Source organism: Anser anser (assembly GCF_964211835.1).
Source record: "Anser anser genome assembly, chromosome: 2".
NCBI lineage: Eukaryota > Metazoa > Chordata > Aves > Anseriformes > Anatidae > Anser > Anser anser.
This window is the reverse complement of record NC_139721.1, coordinates 8253902-8273795: the sequence shown is the minus strand read 5'-3', so window position 1 is coordinate 8273795 and position 19894 is coordinate 8253902. Positions and strand designations below refer to the sequence as shown.

The window sequence follows — 19894 nt, the reverse complement described above, 5'->3', positions numbered from 1 at the left end:
CCATGGGATGTGCTCACAGGGCTAACCTCCTTCTGCACTGCAAATGGGGCCACTCCTTGTGAGCAATTACACACATCAAACATCTGGGGATATTTGTATAGATCTAAGCTCGTTAATCACAATCAGGAAAGCCTAGTTGAATGTTTCTTGTCCTAGCTGAGTTTCAAGAGCCTGAATGCCACAGGCAGGCTCTGAGCCTTGGACCACTGCGCTGCAGCTTTCCCTTTAAGAGCCCTTTGGCTAAGGCGATGCTCTGAAATGCAGGAGGTGGGACAACACCACACACAAAAATGAAGAAGTGAAGGCAGGAAAAGTTTCTCCAGAGGAAAAATGCAGGGCTTGTCCTTCACCCTGACGTCAGATCTGTCTTTAATAAAATCCCCAAAGAGCCAAGAGAAAAAGGCAGAGTGCCTCGGCTAGGTTGCCAGTTGAGGATTGCTCTGCGTTCCCCAAAGTGGTGTTTTTGTTCAAAACGGCTCTAAATCTGGGTTCAATCAATGCATTTAATCCCGGCTTCCAGGGATGAGGTGGCTTTTGCCCTGGATTCTAGCAACAAGCAGCATTTTGCAGGTGAGTTTGGAAACTGCAGGAGAGACTCGTCCTCTGCAAACACACTCGGGTTTGGTGCGGGGTGGGCAGAGCGTGGGCACGGGTAAATGCGTGGGAGATGGGAGAGGGGGGAAAGGTGGGAAGGGGAAGGGAAAAGGAAATGAAAGGAAAGGAAAAAGGGAAAATCGCAGAAGTGTCTCTGAACTGAGTCCATCTCCACTCAGCATCCAGGTGGATCTGCACAGAAAACCGTGGTTTTTTTTGTTTGTTTGTTTGCTTTCTTGCTTTTATCACTGTCATTCTTACTGTGGAACGAAACAAGGAGGGAAGGATCACCCACTGCTGTCTGAAGCAGCCAGGGTCAGGCTGCGAGGGTAGCTGCTTGGGGAGGAAAGTGCAGCTCCCCGGGGGTACCAGGACCGGGGCTGGAGCCGTGCCGAGCCATGCCACAGCCGGGACCGGCATCGGGCGCTCCCCACAGGTGTGTGGCTGCCGGAGCCGCCACGGGGCCGGGGAAGGAAAATTATTATTTTATTTATTTATTTTTCCTGCCTCTGCTGGATCTCTGTTTTCTGGTTTGGGCAGAGCGGTAGCTGCTTTCCTTCACCTCCTCTTTGGAGGAAAAAAAAAAAAAAGTGTATGGGAGAGCCACTCATTTCTGGAGGTGTTTGCGTTTTGCTTTTCTTTTCCCAGTGCATGCTTGCGGCTTGTGTAAAATCCCCGGGGGTAAAAGCAGTTGAGTTTCAGAAGGTGAAAATCAAGGCAGGGAGGCGGAGGGTGCGGGGAGTGCCTGTCCCCAGCGGGAGAGCCACTGAGCAGCCATGTGTCCCCTCATCCTCATCCACATCTTCATCCTCATCCTCATCCCCGGAGCGCCGGGGTGCAGAGGGTGGATCCCAGGGACATGCTTGGACTGCCCAGCTCGAGGCTGTGCATTCCCTGAGCTGTGAGGCTGTGTCTGAGCATCTCTTCTGCTCGGAGGGGTGGGGGAAATCAGCTGCTTCGCACAGGGAGGATTTTGCTTTGCAGGGCTGCTGGCATCAGGGTTGGCTTGCTTATAGAGAGATAAAGCGGGGCTTTAAAGCGAGAAAGTAGGAAAGTAGCACGCGTGGTGTGGTATACCAGATGCACCTGTGTGACAGCAGATGGCAGAGCGATAAGTCCTGCTTGAATGTGGAGATGGACTGATACGGTGCCCTCCTAGAAAAAAAAAAAAAGAAAAAAAAAGAAAAAAATGCCACAAAGCTAGCAACAAACAAACAAAATGCATCTCTCCCAGGTAAGAATCAACTTTGATTTTTGTTGAGCAAGTAAAAAGTCACCCAAAGAGAAGGGGGACCCCAACTCCTGCCCCTACCCCTCCACAAGTGTTATTCCAGGACACGTATGTGAGCCCTGGAAATTTTAGCGTGGTTATCCTGGGCTCCTTTGATATCAAAGCCACTTGTCAAAAAAGCAGCTGTAGCATGAAAGTATGTGTGAGTGCATGCAGACACATGCGCCTGCTGTGGGGATGAGTAAGTAAGTGCACTCCAGATATTGCTGGCAGTATGTTTGGGCTGACGATCATTTAAGAGAGTTTGAAAGAGTCAAAAATAGCCTACAGAGAGTCCTGGTTCTGGACCATTTTCAGGTCAAGCCCTCCATCTAAAAGTGCAGGTGGAGCTCTGTCACCTCCTGAACTGGCCTGAGGAGCTGGCCCCTAGAAGGCTGTGCTTGAATCCTGTGATGGGATGGAAGGATGAGAGAGGTAGGGGAGAGCAACTGGGAGGGAGTATTAGCCTGTGTAATATTTAAAGGACTTTCTAGAGAAGACCAGGCTTGGTCTGGTCTGCTTACGAGAAGGATGTCTGAAGGTGCAAGAGATGTTGCAAGTGGTGTGGGGTGTTGTATTTAGCCAGCATGACCACCCTGCCCAGGAGAGATAACCCTGCTAAGTCACCCAGGTCATCACAGATGAGTGCTGATAAAACCCCGACACAGCCACACCTCACTGTGCATTGAGTCTTTGGTAGCACAATCCCAACAGCAATAAAGATCTTCCCAACACTGTGCATGCATCCATGGAGCGATAGCACCACATGAGCCACTGTGCACATACAGAGCTCAGTGGTATCCCTGGGGACCTGTGACATCCTCAAGAGTGATGTGAATATGAAGAAAGGGAAAAAAAAAAAGATGTTACACTGGGATATGGGGGATATGGGAAGAAGAGGTATATCTTAATGTGCGTTTCAGAAGGCAGCTCTCAGGTTCTGCAGGGCAGACCATCAGCCCTAGAACTGTATTCAGCCACAGGCAGTTTCTGAGCTCTTAAACAGCTTTACTGATGAAGTTTTGTAGTGGGGCCTAATGGTACAGGCAAAGGGTTGGGAAAGAGAAAAACAGCAGAGCATAGTTGTAATTTCATACATAAGTTTTCAAATGACTTGAAATATTTTTCATAGATATACGAGCAGATACCATGGGAGCCCCAGTCCTGTGAGCTCGGCTGAGATTCCTCAGTGCCTGAGTCATTTCTGCAGCAAGGGCTGTAAGTCTGGGTGCCTTGGCCCCTCTCAGTGCTATGAGCCAGGACCTCCTGGTCCGAGCCCTCACGACTTTGCAGATATGAGACTCGTCATTCAGATGGGACAAAATATCCCAGACCAGGGTGATTAGGAACGCAATTCCGCATTTTGTAGAAAATTATTAAAGGAGATTATATGGGAAGAAGAACAGCATTGAGAGTTTCTAAAACATGTGAAGTGGGGAAATGAGCAGTGATCAGGTAAGAAGTGAATGCAGTCCTGCAGACTTCTCCTTTAATGACATTGGTAAACAGCAGGTCAGATGTGAAAGAGAGGTGTTGTTGTTGATCTCAGGGATGTGGTTTAGTGGGTAATATTGGTGGGAGGGGGACGGTTGGACCAGATGATCTTGGAGGTCTTCTCCAACCTTATTGATTCACTATAGAGTGACTAGTAGGTAGGTTTTGACACTTTTATTTGATGTGTTGGCAGTCATGGCACACAAACACTGGTCTTTTGGCTATACTGGACAGGAGGGAGAAGAGAGATGTTCAAAGATAGTTTTACCTAGGCACATTCTCTGCTTGACCATTGATTTCGTTAGATAGTCACTGATAATGACCTGAGTTCGGGGCTGTCACAGGTTGTGTGGAAGGTGGTTTGAGAACTGTAATATGTTTTTTTCCTTCCCCTCTTTTATATATTGGCACAGATGCAAGGCCAAGAATTTCATTTGCAAAATATTTAGATTTGATGGCAGGAAAAAATGATTACATTTCTCTGTTTTTTTCCAGAAGAAACCACATTCTGACCAAAAAGAATGAAATAAAATCTACAGTTTGATGTATTAATTTATCTATTTGTTTTGCTAGCAGCTCCCATACAGTTTAGTATTAAAGGCTCCAAAAGACTTTATCCTTACCTGCAAAAATCCTGTGGCCCTCCAAGGGAGGTGAGCTGAGTTTTGTCTGCTGAGTGCTTTATAATGGAAGACTGCAGGCTTGCAACACTGATAATGGTGCATGGCTAATCTTAGGCAGCCTAGGTTTAAGGTTGATATTTCTTGTACCTCTAACCTTCCCACTGTTCCCTGTTGCTTAACAGAAGCTGCTTACCAAAGAGAGTTTGGCTATGATTCTCCTTAGGAGGGTCTCTATCCTTCACTTCCCTAAATTGTGGATGACAATTAAAATTACCCTGATTAGAGCGGCTGAAGAGCCATACAAGTGAGCGTCCTGCAGCTCAAAGCTGCATCCCTGTGGGTATGGCTGGGTGGGCTCTCCCAAAGCTGGTCCTTAATTCAGCAGACCCCCTCACAAATCCCCAGGCATAACAAAATCATTGCCATTTTGGAGGCAACATCCTGAAGGCAGCACTGGATGGCGCTTCAGATGGATCAGAGCTCCAGACCCAAATCTTTTATAAGATACCCCCTATGTCTGCTTTTATGCATTTTCTTTATAACTTCTCCTATCGAGCCTCCAAATTTGCTTTGACAGCCATGAGGTGCCCATGTGTGACAGTGTCTTTGCCAACACTAATCAAGACAGAGAACCAGGGAGAGGGCTTGGCCTCCTTGCTCCCCTCGCAGCTGTGCCTGTGCCTGTTCGTGTCACCTTGGGTAGGTCCTGTACCTGTTTCCCTCTGCAGCAGCCCTGCAAGTACTCCTCTAGCAGGGCTTCTCTGGGGAAAGTCATTACTTAAAGATAATAGCTGTGGGGTTTAGCAAAAGCATGAGATTTATGTGATTGTGCTGGGTGTCTGTCCTGTGAAAGAGTTACACTTGTTTAGGTTCTTCTGCCTTCCCGAGGTGCTGGGAAAAGGCACTGGCCAAAAATTCAGAAGTCTTCCACATCCACACGAAACATTTGATTTCTTTCTTCGGAAGCTCTAGCTTCCCATGTTGGGGAGTTAGGAGTTGCTTAGCATCTTGCCAATGCTCATCTTACTGAGAACTGCTCTTTTTGGATGGCCTCAGTGTCCCAGCGGGGTCTTGAGCATTCCTGTCTGGACAGCCTTGGCTCTCATGTGTGAATGGATATGAAGCTGTCTAAAAAAAAAAAAAAAGGCAAAGAAATAGTATTATGCATGTGAACATTGGCAGCTGTGACCTGGCAAAAGTTGAACAGCCACAGCCACGGCACGGCTTCAGCTGAAGATACTTTATGGTATCAAGCCTGTCAGTGGCTCAAGCTGGGGACCAGAAACCAAGATAAGGTTTCCTTTTTTTTTTTTTTTTTTTTTAATTTGAGTTTGTCACTAGAAGGAGAAGGTAGGCTCCCTGGATTAAGATGTCCTTTTGAATTCCCCTTTGGCTTCTTCTAATATAACTCCATCATCGTCAGTCTTAGAGCACTTATGTTAAAAGCAGAATTTTCTGTGTCTATTAAGCAAAAACTTTAACTGACAGCTATCAGTTTGGTGGTGATGGGCCCAAATGAACTCTACCCATTTATTTTTCTTTCTGTGTTTACCAAGAGGTCAGCCCTAGCTCCTTGGCCTGGGCTCACAGCACCCAAATTTCCCTGTCAGTGCCTCTTCTAAGCTTTGTCCTGCCCAGAAGCTGCTGCTTTCAGAGATGGGTTACCTTCCCCTTCCCATTGCTCCATGTTGGCCAGGAGATCACAGATCTCCTTACAGATGTGTCCCTGGGTCGAGGGTCTCCAAGTCTGCTGCTTTAGCAGCTCTGTGCAGATGTTCTCCAGTGCTGCTCTGGGATTACGAGCTGTGGGTGAGGACCACTGGTTCTCCTGTAATCTCATCTCTCGGTTCTGGGAGGTACCTCTGTTGGTGCCTCTGTTACTCACTGTCTCTGCTATTCAGTGCATCCATACTAAAAACTTACCTTTTTCCCTCTTGGCTGTTGCTTATTCTGGAATCCTGGGTGGAGCTTCTGGAGTCCTCTTAATCCCTTGTACCTTCCAATAGACTGCTGCTGGCCTCTGATTTGTAATCCTTGCTTCTGGACCAGGTGTGGAAAAGCAGAAGGGAGAAAAGGCATTTTTACCTCTCTGAATGCCAACAGCTGGCTCTACTCTACGAGTAGTTCTTCTTGTGGATGGAAAGGAAAGGAGAGCCATTAGGCTGAAACAGCTGTGAAGAAGATAACATTTAGGCTAAGCTTTGCAGCACAACTTGAGCAATGAATTTCTAATACTTGGGCTGGTAATGCATTCCAGGACTGTGTGGTCATCGCTGTGTTCCTCTTCTCTTTCTCAATAGCTCCCACGTTGTTCTGTTTTATTAGTCTGGGTCTGTCATTCTACTTAACCTAGAAAGCAAATGAGAGATGAGCAAGTTGGAAGGCCAAGTTTCATGAACTCCAGGATGGCTTGTAATGAGCCCAAGAGGAAACCTGAGAAGTATTTGCAGAAATAAATGTGGGCTCATGCATCATCCACAGAGGGCTGTGAGTCAGAGGAGCATACCTGGGTCCTGACATTACTGGACATGTGTTCAGTTAGGACTTTGCTACCATGGATCAATGCCAGCCCTGCAAAAGCACCTTCTCCTAAGAGCTTGCCTTCTTGCATATTTGGAAGAAATTGTAAGAAAAAGGAGAAAAAACAAAAACAAACGAAAAAAACCAGCTTGTGCTTGGTGATGGAGCAGCACTGCAAAGTAGCTTGGTCCAGCATTTCATCAATGGTTGGATGAACGGAACTACAATACCTGTTCTGCACTGGTTGCTTTCACACCTTTTTTGCAGAGCTGGATCAAACTCTTTCTATTCACTTTATTATCACTGATATTTAAGGTGAATCTGTTCTTTCCCTTCTGATCTTACTGAAATCACCTCCAGTGAAATGCTTCCAAGTGTATATGAAGCCTTGGTTGGATTATTCTATCTCTAGCACACAACATTGACTTGACTGAGTTATTAGTGTTAGATACAGAAACTTGCAACTACTATATGGAGCACCTGCATATAATGGAAAGAACATAGTAAAGTCAAGAATAGAAAACAAGTTTTGTACAATACCTGACACAAAACTTGCTGCTGCCACCAGGAGCAGTGCAACCCACATAGATTTAACAACTCTTTGACCAAAACTGCTCTGGGTGACATAGGGATTTTTTTCTCCGTTAGAAGGTAGCAATTTTTTGTGTTGTGTGCACAATATCACTTTCCCCTTTCTAGAACCCACAAATGCAACTAAAACTTTAGTTTCTGAATTGCTTAAAAGTTTTGATTCCTTTCTGTGCTCTAGCAGCTTTCCAGAGTACCTTCCTCCTTTTGTTTTTTTTTGTGTTTTCTCATTGAAGTTTTTCAAGGAATGACAGACAGCAAGAGAGGGTGATTGTTTCTTTCTCTTGCTGAAGTTTCTTCATCTCCATAAACTTTTACTTGGCCAGGGCATACTGAAACAGGGCATACTGAAAAGGCCCAGTGAAAAGAAGGAAGCATGGTTTCACTGTAAACCTATTTGGGGCCTTTTGGGGACAACACTAAGCACCTGAATCAGTGATCTCACTGAAGGGATCAGCCTTGCACTGAGCAGACACTCACAGAATCAGAGAATCATAAAATCGTCTGATTTAGAAAAGACCTTCAGGATCACCTTGTACCAGGACTCTGTAAGGAAACTGGTGACTACCCCAAAAAGTGTAGCATTGTCTTAAAGCATCTCCTGATTGTGCTCTGAACACTTGTGTCATCGTCACTGCTAAATGGTGTTCTTAGCATTCCCATATTTGTAGTGCCAGAAGTTACTCTGTAGCGTTTTGTTTATTTATTTTAATTTTTTTCTTGTTTCTGTATATGTTTGTTTGTTTGTTAGTTTTTGACTTGTGGATCCTCCCTTCTGAGTTTTGAAGTCCACCAAAACATTCCTGGACGTGCGTGATAACCAAGCAGTCTATATCTCACATTTATGATCACCAGATTTTATCCGCTCTGACAGAGGGAACCTTCTGCATTTGGGCTGATAAGAAGGCAGAGGCATTAAAATCCATATGGGGGGAATAAAACTCTCTTCCAAATGGCTGGCACATGTACTCGGCTGCCTGCAGGCAACCAAGTCCTTGGTTTTAGAGTAACAGCTGGATTATTTTATCTGTTTAGCAAGGAAGGACCAAACCACAAAAACTGCAGCCAGTGCTGAGAATCTGCAAGTGGATTGCACTATAAAACTCTTTGGTTACATTTTTACGAGAGAAAAAAAAATGGTGGAAAATTAATTAGGAAAATATCCACGTTCCATTAACTAGTTTGGCCACTCATCAGGTGGTTTATTTATAAGCACTGCTGGCAGTATTTCCTGTTGGATCTTGGTCTTGGAGGACTAGGTCATGCCCACAGCAGCTGTGTGTGGGCTGATATATATTGATATAAGAATATGGGCGCAAATTCAGCTGCCTTCTTTCTATGAGCTTTTCTGTCACATTTGACCCTAGATAGTGCAGTTACTGTAGTTAAATAGCAGGGATGTCACTATATATTTAATACTGAAGTTAATCTATGGAGATCATTCACTATTAATTCTCATTGTTTTATTAGAGTGCCAATTGCACATATTAAAAAACTTACATTTAACTGAACGTTTCTGTGAGGCACAGCTCTCTGTGGGCCTCGGAAGGGGGTCAGAGAAGCTGACACGTATGAGCTGGTGGATATCTGGGGGTCACTTGACTTGTTTTTCCAGATTTTGCATCAAAACCTGTGCTTAGCTTCCTTGGTGTGCTGGAGTTCCCCCAGGAGGTGGTGTGACCGTGCTCATGCAGGCTGGTGAATTCCTCGCTCGTCAGAGTTGCCTGAGTGTGGGTGGGCTCCTGAGCTTGCAGTGGGACGATGCACTCCGTGCCTGCTTTCAGGCTCAGATAAGAAGCTTCTGCTTCTTTTCGATGATATGTTTAATTCTGTGTGATTTATGTACACATAAATATATATAACACGCACATATATAACCTACACGCTTGCGTTTTTGTCGTTTGTGTCACTTGTTCCATATGTATCATATAAGCTATCTGTTTTCAGTCAAGGAGACGACCGTGCCGTATTTTTGACTGATCCCCCACCCCCCTATGCCAGCTGCATGAAAATGCTTTCCAGAGTGTCGTCTGGGAGGCTGGAGTACTTGATTAGAGGAATAAATGGATATTACAGCGGCACAGTTCAGATCATTTAAAAACCTCTCCATCTTTGATGATTGCACTATTCTATAGAGACATCATTAAAGACTTACATCTGTCCCATTCCCCATGTCATTATATGCCTGTAAAGGTGCTGATCATGGTTTTATTGTTCATCCTGTCATACAGAGGGGAAGCTTTCTTAGAAAAACAACCTCCACGATGGGAACAGTGTGCATACAAATGTTTTGGCCTGACACCCCCCCTCCCCATACACTTCACAAACCTGTTTGTTTTTTTGTTTTGTTTGGTTGTTTTTCTGGCACGAATTGTGCAAGTGGAGCAGCCTTGGCCCAGGAGGATGCTGAGCCTCAGCAGCAGGGTGCTGTGCAGGGATGCAGGGGAGCACCACAGCCCGGTCATCTGTGCACCAACACTGCCCTCACGTGTCGGGGAGCTGGGAGACCAGCCCTGTGCCTGCTCTGCTCTGCTCGCAGCAGCCTCTTGGCTTGCTGGAGGCAACGCACAGCCAACACCAAGGTCAGTTTTCCAGAGACAAGCAAAAATGTCAGTACCCATATAACTAGCAATTCATCTTTTGCCCCCTGGAGACAAAGCGCCTAGCTGATGTCCTCTCCTCTGTGGGAAAGCAGCAGCACAAACTGCTTAAGAGCTGAAATGTTTTTATCAGTTTGGGGTTGTTTAGGATGGGGAAGGGGCAACGTTTGCATGGAGTGGTTTGGGGAGATGGGTGGGTGCTGATGGACATGACAATATCTCAGCGACTTTCTCCTCGTGACCTGCCACGGAACTTCACTGCTGGGGTGCAGGACCCCCCCACGTCTGTGTGTTGCAGTGGAGCTGCAGCAGTACCCTGAGCAAGGGTTTGTTCGTTCATTCATTGGTTCATTGGTTTTGTGGCTTTTTTTTTTCTTTTTTTTTTTTTTTTTTGGTTTGATATCATTTGAGTTCAGGAGGTCTCTGGATGAGAAAAGGAAATTTTATCATCTGCTTGGTTTAGACTTGAGCCCCAGCAGGTATCACAGCAAGCAAGAGTGTGTAAGACCCCTTACATCGCTCTGCACCAGCACAGTGAGTTGGAAGCTGCTGATCACCACTGATTTGTTGGATGTGAAGGCATTGGAGAGGTGAAAGAGTCTTGCCCTTTTGCAGGCATCAGGTGCATGTGATGTTTGAAAGATAAAAAACAAAGCAACTGATTTTGCTGAACAGACAGCATCTGAGAGTTGGCTCAGTGGAACAATTTCTTTTTTTTATTTTATTTTTTTATTTTCTCTTTTTTTTTTTATCCTATACGAACTAAACAACTTATTTTATTAGCTGTGTGTAGGAGGAAGGATCATGGTATGGTTACAGTGTAGGAACAAGAAATCTAGCTGCTATTTTTGGCTCTGCCACAGACATCCTGTCTGCCTTTGGGACAGTCACTTCATCTCTTGGGCCCCAGATTAAAACAGGGTTATTCGATACTCTTTTCCTTGCAAAAGGTGCTGCTTTCCACCATAAGCAATCCCTCCTGCTCTTCTTGCCCTTGCAAGTGCAGTCCGTGCATTCCCATCCAGAGAGCAGAGACCTCTGAGTCTATCAGTGTGCACGTTTACTGCTTGCACCAGTTATTTCTCATTCTGTTTCTGGCATCTTTTTTATTTTACCAAAGCCCTGTATTTCAGTTCTGTTTCCACTAACTTCAAGGGGCAAGAGGATTCATTCTCCAGCACAATGCATAATTTCCCTTTACTAATAACTTCTCTTCTCTTCTCTTCTCTTCTCTTCTCTTCTCTTCTCTTCTCTTCTCTTCTCTTCTCTTCTCTTCTCTTCTCTTCTCTTCTCTTCTCTTCTCTTCTCTTCTCTTTATGAATTCATGCCAGGAGGTATTCTATTTTCCCCACTTGTAGTTTCCATTGTATTTAATTTGAAAGCAACAGTTTTGTCCCCAAAGCTTTGTCCAAGCCAAGGGCAAATCTACTGGCCTCTTTTTTTTTTTTTTTTTCCCCATTTGCAGTGTGTCAGCTTTCATTTGTTGGGGATTGGAGGGAAGGTACAGCTGCCTTTTGGGGCTTTCTGTTGCATATTAAAACAGGATCTGACCTTCAAATGTGTCTGGAATAGCGTTTGTCATGCAAAGCCCAGGCTGATTTCAGAGCTGGCTCTGTCCTCTCCCATGCCTCCCTCCTCCCCATTGCCTGTTTGCTCCTTTTGCTGTTTCTGAGCCAGCTCTTCAGGAACAGCCTGTTCCCCTCACCACCCCGTCCTCCTTTTTCATAGCACATGGACAAGATGTTTGTAGCCATTGCTCTACTGACTGCTATTCTGTTGCGGTTCTTGCTAAAAAAAAAAAAAAAAAAAAAAGCAAGTACCCCTTTAAAGTTTTTTGGATTAGCCTGGCCATCAAGCCTCTCATAGTGACTTATGTCTTATCCCCAAGCCAGCCTTTGCTATTGCTCCCTGCAATCCTGTGGGCTCCCCAGCCTCAATGCTCTGCTCAGCCACTGCTACAGGCACTCAAAAAGCATGTAAAAGGCCCCCACGTTGTTATCTGGTCAGTATGGAGGGCACACTGCTTCCCACTGCTACAGCACAGGGATGGCCAAGGCAGTAGAACCAAGACAAGACAGGTGGCATCCTTCTGATAAAGGTAACACCATGAAATGGGCAAATGCCTGCTGCAAAAGTGTGCTGCAATGCAAAGGTCCTGCAAACTTACATAAGGGTGTTACAAGCTTTCTGCAAGTCTCATATGCCAAATGCTCTGGGCCAAGCCATGCTCATTTTCAGTGTTTCAATTGTGCTTCTAGCCATGAGGTAGGAGCCAAAGGAAGGAGAATCCTTCCCTTGCCAGGTCTGCAGGATTTTAAATGTGGAGCTCCGTGGAAATCCGGGCCAAAACAGACAAGAAGTAGAGAAACTGTCCATGGCAAGAGTGCAGAGGGCAAGGAAATTGATGACTGTGAGAGAACACCAAGGTGAATATTTTGGAACTGAAATCAAGGTTTTCTTTAAGGAATGCTATCAAACGGCCAAACTATTAAAAAGAAGCTTCTCTTAAACTCAGAGTTGCAAAGAAGATCTCAGTACATCTGCGGATGGGAACTTCTGCGTGAACCCCCATTCCATGCTGAAGAAGCACTGTTTTGGAACAAAAACATTATTTTATTATCTCCTTATTCATATCAAGTAAATATATATGAGGTATTTTAATAATAATCATTCTGAATGATCTCAATGTTATGAATGTACCCGCTGCTTCCTAACAGTTTCCCTGGCTTTTCAGACTATGCCTGTGGAAAGCCCCAGTGCTTTTTAAAGTCCTTTCATCTCTGAAATTTTTTCTGGTCATATTATTTCCTTTTAACCCTATTAAAACTACAGTGTTGTACATTCCTTATCATTTTCATTCATCTGTTGCCAAACTGATACCTATAGCATTTATCTGATGCTATTAAGGTCTACTGGATGAAATGATAGATCAATATTTACCCTGAATAGGGTAATCGTATAGGGGGAAAAAAAAAAACAAAAACAAAAAACAAACAGATATGGATCTAAATCACTCTTAAAGACAAAACATAAGACAAAAATGTAGCAAAGTTAGCTTAAAGCCCAGTCATCCTTTACTGAAGTGCCACTAAAAAAGCAAGCAGCATCTGTTCCCTTCTATTTTGGAGAGTTAATGGTTGTGGGCTCTCTAAATATGGGGTATGAGACCCTGGTCCCCAAGGGTCAGCCCTTAACCAAACTGCAGTTTGTAGCAGGCTTAAAACTATTAGTCAAAGGCATAAAAAAAAGTGAATGTATTTAGTGGGAAAAAATATTGTTCCTTCTCATTTTGCATTAGACTTTGTAAAATGTTCACTTGCCTGTGTGTTTGTGTTTTGTTTGTTTGTTTGTTTGTTTTTGTCTCAATAAAAGAGGCCGAGTAGGAAGGATAGCCCAAATACCATGTGAGTGACAAAACTCATACCTTTTTTGCTCATTTTTTGAAAAAGCCAAATGTGCTTCTTGCATTTTTTAATCCTGTTGATGATGTAGAGGAATTTCAGACAATGAATGTCTTCTCAGGCTTGCACAGGACATTAACTGATAGTTTCTGTAAAAGTAATGGGGGGGGGTGGAACCAAACCAAAAACCCACAAAAAATCTAAACCTTGTGTGTTACAATCAAAATACTAGTTTCAACTGTTTTCCTGGAAAGCTAATGGGAACTCTGTGTAGGGTCAAGAACCTGAGACTGGATCCACATTAAAATTTCAGTATCTCTCTGTTTTTCTTTACTGTGCATCTGAATCCAAATGCAAAATGATGAGACTTGTACACTCCTCTGAGGCTACGAGCGTGGCTGAAAAATGGAAATCAAAATTATAACATTCTAGCGTTATTAGCTTAGGAGACTAGGGGAGAGGGGAGACCAGGCAGAATGTGGGGGTGTATGCTGAGAGATGGATAGTCGTGGGAGGTCTAGTCCAGGCAGCTTTGGCTGCTTCTGCCTCAGGTCAACCTCGGGGCCTGGCAGTCATCCTCCAGACAGTAAATTGCCATCATGTGAGCTTTCTTAAACCTTGAATAGGCTTTATTTCTTGGCTGTGGCCTGGGAAGTGGATGCTCTTGCTGATAAGCACTGTCCAGCTGCCAGCACACTGGAGCAGGCTCTCCACTTTGTTGCTGCAGAACATATGCAGTTGAAGTCTTTCTTTTTGTTATTAAATCTCAACTGTTAATCTTCTTGGTAGATTTAGGGAAGAAAAGGACAAGTTAAAAAATGCACTTTTGACTCCATGTTCCACTTTCCTGTTGATTCAGCTGCATGTTTCCTACTCAATGGTTCAGTAAACAGAGAACAGTTTAACTCTTCAAATCTTGTGGTTGTGTTGCTTCAGCATCTCTGGATTCTCTCCTTAAAGCAAATTTCCCCTCTATTCGCTATCCAGGGCAGCCTTTTTTTGCTTTTTCTTTTCTTCACACGTCCCACACATTTCACATCCTGTTGTGGTTTAACACTTTATTCAGAAAGAACAGGATTTCCTCTTGCTTTTGGTGAAAACACTTCTCTCCCTTGCAACCCCCACTTTCTGGTGTTGTGTTCGTGAAGGGGAAAGTAGTTACAACTTTTTATTTTATTTTAAAGTAATTATAAATCAATAAATAAATTCCCTGGAAATGGGCGAAAACCAAGATACCAAGCCTAATAAAGAGAATTTTGCCTGTACATTTTGAGAAAGTGTGTGTTGGACTTCATCTTGGGAGAGAATACATAATAAGGGTATTTCAGCCCTTCAGATCAGAACAAGATCACACCTGTCTCTGTTTTCCTTCTTTTGTTGCAATGGGTACTTCAATTGATGACATCAGTGGTATCCCACTTGTTGGTGGTGACTTGGCTGAATCCTGTTGTAGCCACCTGAGCAAACCCTTTCTGTAACTGGTGTGGGCTGCAAGTATACCCAGGTTGAGGAACATGCTGGATATGACATAGTCATTCATCTCAAGTGAACAAAATGGTTCACTTTGAAACCTTGTCTTTTTGCTAAAATGAATGGGTTTGAGATACTCCCCCCTGCACTCGAAATCCACCAGACCTCTGTAAGTCACATTCAGCAAATATTTACCAACTCCTGATCTTTCTGTGGGTGAGTCGATAGAGATTTGTTCTTCCCAGACACACAACCAAGATTGTTTTAGGCCTGATAACAGGTGTAAAGCCCCTTTAGCAGCTCTGGCTTTCATTTCTCTTCCTATTAACACTGACATCTTCATAGAGGAACTCTCTTAGGGTCTCCCTTGACCTTACTCTCTGGTTGTGATCCGGTTTGATGGCAGCTGTGTGTTCCTTCATGGTCTGGGTGGCTCACAACCTTCAGAGTTTGTTTCTTATAGCCAAAGAAGTTCTGCCACCCCTGTTCTTCAGACACAGAGAGGTTGAAAGATGAGTTCAAATAGAGAAGTTGTGCCCTACTCCTTCAATCTAGAGTTCACTTTCTCTAGCCTGAGCTGCCCTGAAGTTAGGCATTTTGCCTAGAGCAGCTATCAAGTCTCTTGTGTAGTCACTGCAACGGTCTCCTCCTCTGCCCTCAGGAAAGGGGCCTGGGGTTCACATTCTGTAGCTGAGAGTGCTGCTAATTGCACAAAGAAGCCAAGGAGAGTGGGACCTTTTACACATAATCTTACCAGTGCAAGAGTGAGTGTCGCACAAATATGTTAGCTGCTTCTGACCAGCTCTACAGTCTTTTACAACGCAGAACAATAAGCTGGTGAGTTGTGCAGGGACAATTCTGGAGCCGTTGTGTATATGCATTTGATTCTCGGTGTTTTTTATTTTCTGACTAGCTCTAAATTAACTTTCCTGTGTAAATCATCTGACTTTCATTAGTGTTGATATTCTTTTAAAGCATTCATATTTTAGTCATGCTGTCCTGACTGCCAGTTATCCTTTGCAATGACAACAAGAACCAAACAAGATACATCCATGTGCAATAACAGAGTGGCTATGTGGTCTGCATTAGAAAGGAACCTCCCTTCTCTTAAGCAACTGCTCTTAAAAGCTAGCTGCTTATATTGGCCCATTATAGTAATCTTATTTGTATCCATGTCGTATTGTATTAGCAGCTCTAGGTCACAGTCAAATCTGATTTCCTCCCACTCGCCTTCGCTCTCCAGCTATGTTCATAGATAAACAGAACTGCATGTGTCTTGTGAGAGGGCTTGTTTCTTTCTGGCCTTTTCTGAGAGAAAGCTGGTCAGATACCCTCTTGGTTTTCTAAAAATTGAGTAACTTCTACACTCACGCAGAAAGAAAAAGTTTATTTTTGTGCCTTTAATGGGATGAATTGACGCTCATATTGTTACTCATGCCAAAGCTTTGCCCTCCTGATGGACTTGTCTTGAAAACAACATTGTTTCTTTCTTAATAAATATGCGGAGGTTAGATTGATTGTTGTTTGAGCCTGTAGATCAGATTAAGTTAATAGCAGCATTCAAAAAATGAATAATGATACGGAGGTATTGGTGGATGAAAAAAAGAATATAAGACAGCAACGTGTGCTTGCAGACCACAAAGCCAACTGTATATCCTGGGCTGCATCAAAAGGGGGTTTGGACCCGATGATCTTTCGAGGTCCCTTCCAGTCCCTACAATTCTGTGATACAATTCTGTGAAAAGGAGTGTAGCTAGCAACATGAGGAAGGTGATTCTCCCCTTCTACTCCACTCTCATGACCCCCACCTGCAGTACAGTATCCAGATCTGGGGCCTCCAGCACAAGAAGGATATGGAAGTATTAGAACAAGTCCAGAGGAGGGTCATTAAGATGATCAGGGGGCTGGAGCACCTCTCCTATAAAAACAGGCTGAGGGAGTTGGGGTTGTTCAGCCTGAAGAAGAGAAGGTTCCGGGGAGACCTTACAGCAGCCTTCCAGTGCCTAAAGGGGGCCTACAGAAAAGCTCGGAAGGGACTCTTTGTCAGGGGGTGTAGTGATAGGACAAGAAGGAATGGCTTTAAACTAAAAGAAGGTAGATTTAGGTTAGATATTAGGAAGAAATTCTTCACTCAGAGGGTGGTGAGGCCCTGGCACAGTCTGCCCAGAGAAGCTGTGGGTACCCCATCCCTGGAGGTGCTCAAGGCCAGGCTGGATGGGGCTTTGGACAACCTGGTCTGGTGGGAGGTATCTCTGCCCACGGCAGGGAGGTTGGAAATAGGTGATTTTTAAGATCCCTTCCAATCCAAACCCTTCTATGATTCTATACTAAAGTATTTAATGTTTTTCCCTGCTAGTAAACCTTTGTCTTAGTAGATGCCCTGTTAAGAATTGTTTCATTATTTTGGGTTTTGACTGAAAACAATGATGAGTGTGATTTCTGATATGCTTCCCAGATAGGTTATCTCTCCTGAAGAGCAGATTTTTACCAGACTGATGCCAGTGTTATTTTCATAATAGGGGGCATTCAGTTATGTAGACTCCCAATGTCCTTGTGTACCTCCCCTAGGCCCAGGTACCATACAGCTTTGCACACCCACCTAGCACTCAGACTGACCTGAGGAGCTGGGTGAGAATATCTATAGATTTCACTTTCCCAGATGTTAAAGAAATAGGATGCTTCATTCCACCAGTGTTTTTGGTAGACCATAAACTATTTGGGTATGCTATTGTCTCTCGTAACAGATGATAAAAAATGGGCACAGGAGTGTTACGATGAATAGGTTGAGTGTACTCAATTTGCAGTTTCTCCCTTCTGCTTATAAAACCCATACTTCAATCTACTTCAGGGTCTTGACTATCATCTAGAAAAGTTAACAAGTTCCAGATTTGTTTACTGGTTTCTTTCATCCTTGTAGCATTAGTCTTCATGATCTCTAATATCATCTGTGTGAAGGGTCTTTGTACACATGTTTTGGCAAGTAATGTCTCTGCTCCACACGTGGAGCCAGTAAATTCTCTTAGACTGGGCTTGTTCCAGGGATTTAGGGCATATAAGATCAGCAAAGCTTTTGAGGAGGAGGTCTTTAGCTGATCACTGCACTCCTGCTAAAAGATTTCACCATTAATTTGGCAAGGTTGTTTATGACAGTCTCTCTTTAACCTCTAATATGAGCATACAGCATTTCATCATTTCTCTAGCCTGTGGGTTGTCATGGTTTTGGTTTGATGTCTACCTGGTGTACGTGTGCACAGACTCCCTTGCAGCTCTGCTCTGAGTGGATCTGTGCATGTTACCTCATCCAGTGCTGGCAGCTACATTTCTATTGATTTTTCTGTTTTTATTTAAAGGTCTTTAGTCTTTTGTTGTTATTGTTATTGTTCTGTAGATATTTACTTTTTAAGTCAGCAGAAGAAATGCTCAGAAGTGTGTGCTTCACATTCTGCTGCTTACTCCTCCTGTAAACATCAGGCATCACTGTAGCAAAGGTCTTCAGAGTTCCTTTTAGAGTTCCTTTTTGGCACATTCTAAAACACAGTGACAAAATGCCTAATTAAATCCATTGAGGGAGATTTTAAGAGGCAGCTGTTTGACATTGGTAGCCCGTAATATAGCTAAAGGCTTGATATCAGCTTCAGGAAGAAAACAATTAGGAAGATAATGCATCCTCAGGGAATTCAATACTTCATTTCCTTGAGGAATTTATTAAAAGCAGCATCTGCTCTGTGCTGTGCACTGTTGTACACTTTCTTTCAGATCCCTGAACCTGAAGTGGATTACTTGGATATATGTCTATTTGTGTGAAACATTTTATAGCACTCAGAGAAATGTAACGGGAATGCTTTCTAGGATTTTGCAGTAGGTGGAGAGGACTTAGATTTATGATGAAGACAGAAAATTTGACTGTTGGAAGTAGCATTGGCTATGCCCACTGCCAATGTAATGAGGTGCCAGGAGAGTCTGAAGGGTTGTCAGCAGAGGCTGTAGAAGTTATTCAGTTCCCTTTCCCTCTTTGTGACAACATGGGCACTCTTGTTATTTTGTGTTCACAGCCAAACTCCCCCCACTCTATTAACCATTTCATATGTCTTTACATGGCAGTTGCTGTTTGTGATTTATCTCCTGATAATGTGAGTCTTTTTTGCCCCTGAGCACACATCTTAGCACACCTATAGTTCTGTTTTCAGAGACTTCCAGATGCCTGGCACCTGTTTAGAACATAAGGCCAACCTCTTGTGGTCTGGACGCATCCCATCATCTTCAACTCCTGTTTCCATCCCTTAATTTAAATGCTGCTGTTCCTAGCTAAATACGTTTTTAATACCATAAATACTTCCTTTATCGCCCTGAATCTTCTGTCAGTCTTTGCACACTGTGTGCAGTCACTGCTAGGGAGAGTTGCAGCTCTTGACATTTCTTCAGTCTTCCTTATATATGTCCAAATTAGTGTAATCAAAACCATTTACCTAATAAGCCCAGTTTTTAAAAGAAGAGTCAGTTTTTCATTAAAGCTCTTTACACAGAGATTAAGGTTGCTTTACTCTGCCATAGCCTTATAAAAGAAAGCTAAATCCTTATACTTGCCAGTAACCTCATATCATCTGTAGCAATCACAGGAACTTGTTTTTCCATTTTCTGATAAGCCATGTACTCATTTCTACCTGCAAGCAATGAGCACTGATGATTTCATAGATTCTTGCACAGATGTTCCTGGGTATAGGAAGTTCAGTGCGATAAGCATCAGTCCCTGGTGTCTGGAAGTATCTGTTTATTCTCAGGGGATCTCATGGTGGGTGATCTCAGCTGAACGTTTCACAATACAGATGTGAATGTATCACGAGACCTCCTAGTATAGCGGTATCATTATACATGCTGAACAAGGGTCAGAGAGGTTTCCAGGGTATGTAAGGGAGGTTCTGCATCTCTCATCCTTCCCCTAATCCCTTGTTCCCATTCTGTTAGGTTTTAATGGGATGTTGTCTTGGCCAAGAAATGCTTCTTTCTTCTCAGGAGTATGATCAGACTATATCCAGCTCAGATGATCAGGCTGTGACAGACATTGTTACGGATGCCCTTGCTTCAAACCTACTAATGCTGCCTTACTGATCTCTCTGCACACACTGAGCTAATTCACTTCAGATGCTACAAAAGATTCTTGCCATGATTTTTCCTGGAAAAGGGCAAGATAAGACATTTCAAGCTGGATGATTCTGTTCTGCAATTGGAAATAGCTTCAGGTCCTTCTAGAGTGTACAAAAGCTTGGCATCTTCTGTTGGTCCTAAGAATGCTACTGACCCAGATTTCTTTCATCTTCATTTTCTGTCTAACAGATT

General features: G+C 43.7%; 1 protein-coding gene across 3 annotated transcripts in view; it reads left to right on the top strand.

The window, feature by feature from the left end:
• Positions 1-274: 274 nt before the first annotated feature.
• Positions 275-19894, top strand: part of CCN4 (cellular communication network factor 4) — a 36485-nt gene continuing 16865 nt past the window's right edge. The window contains exon 1 of one of the 3 annotated variants that reach the window (XM_083827074.1): positions 275-570. In XM_083827074.1, coding sequence (XP_083683200.1) covers positions 523-570 — 48 coding nt within the window. In that variant the 5' untranslated portion in view covers positions 275-522. Of the gene's footprint in view, positions 571-9113; positions 9672-11952; positions 12116-19894 lie in introns of those variants that run through there. The other 2 variants (XM_083827073.1, XM_083827075.1) reach the window with 2 other exon arrangements.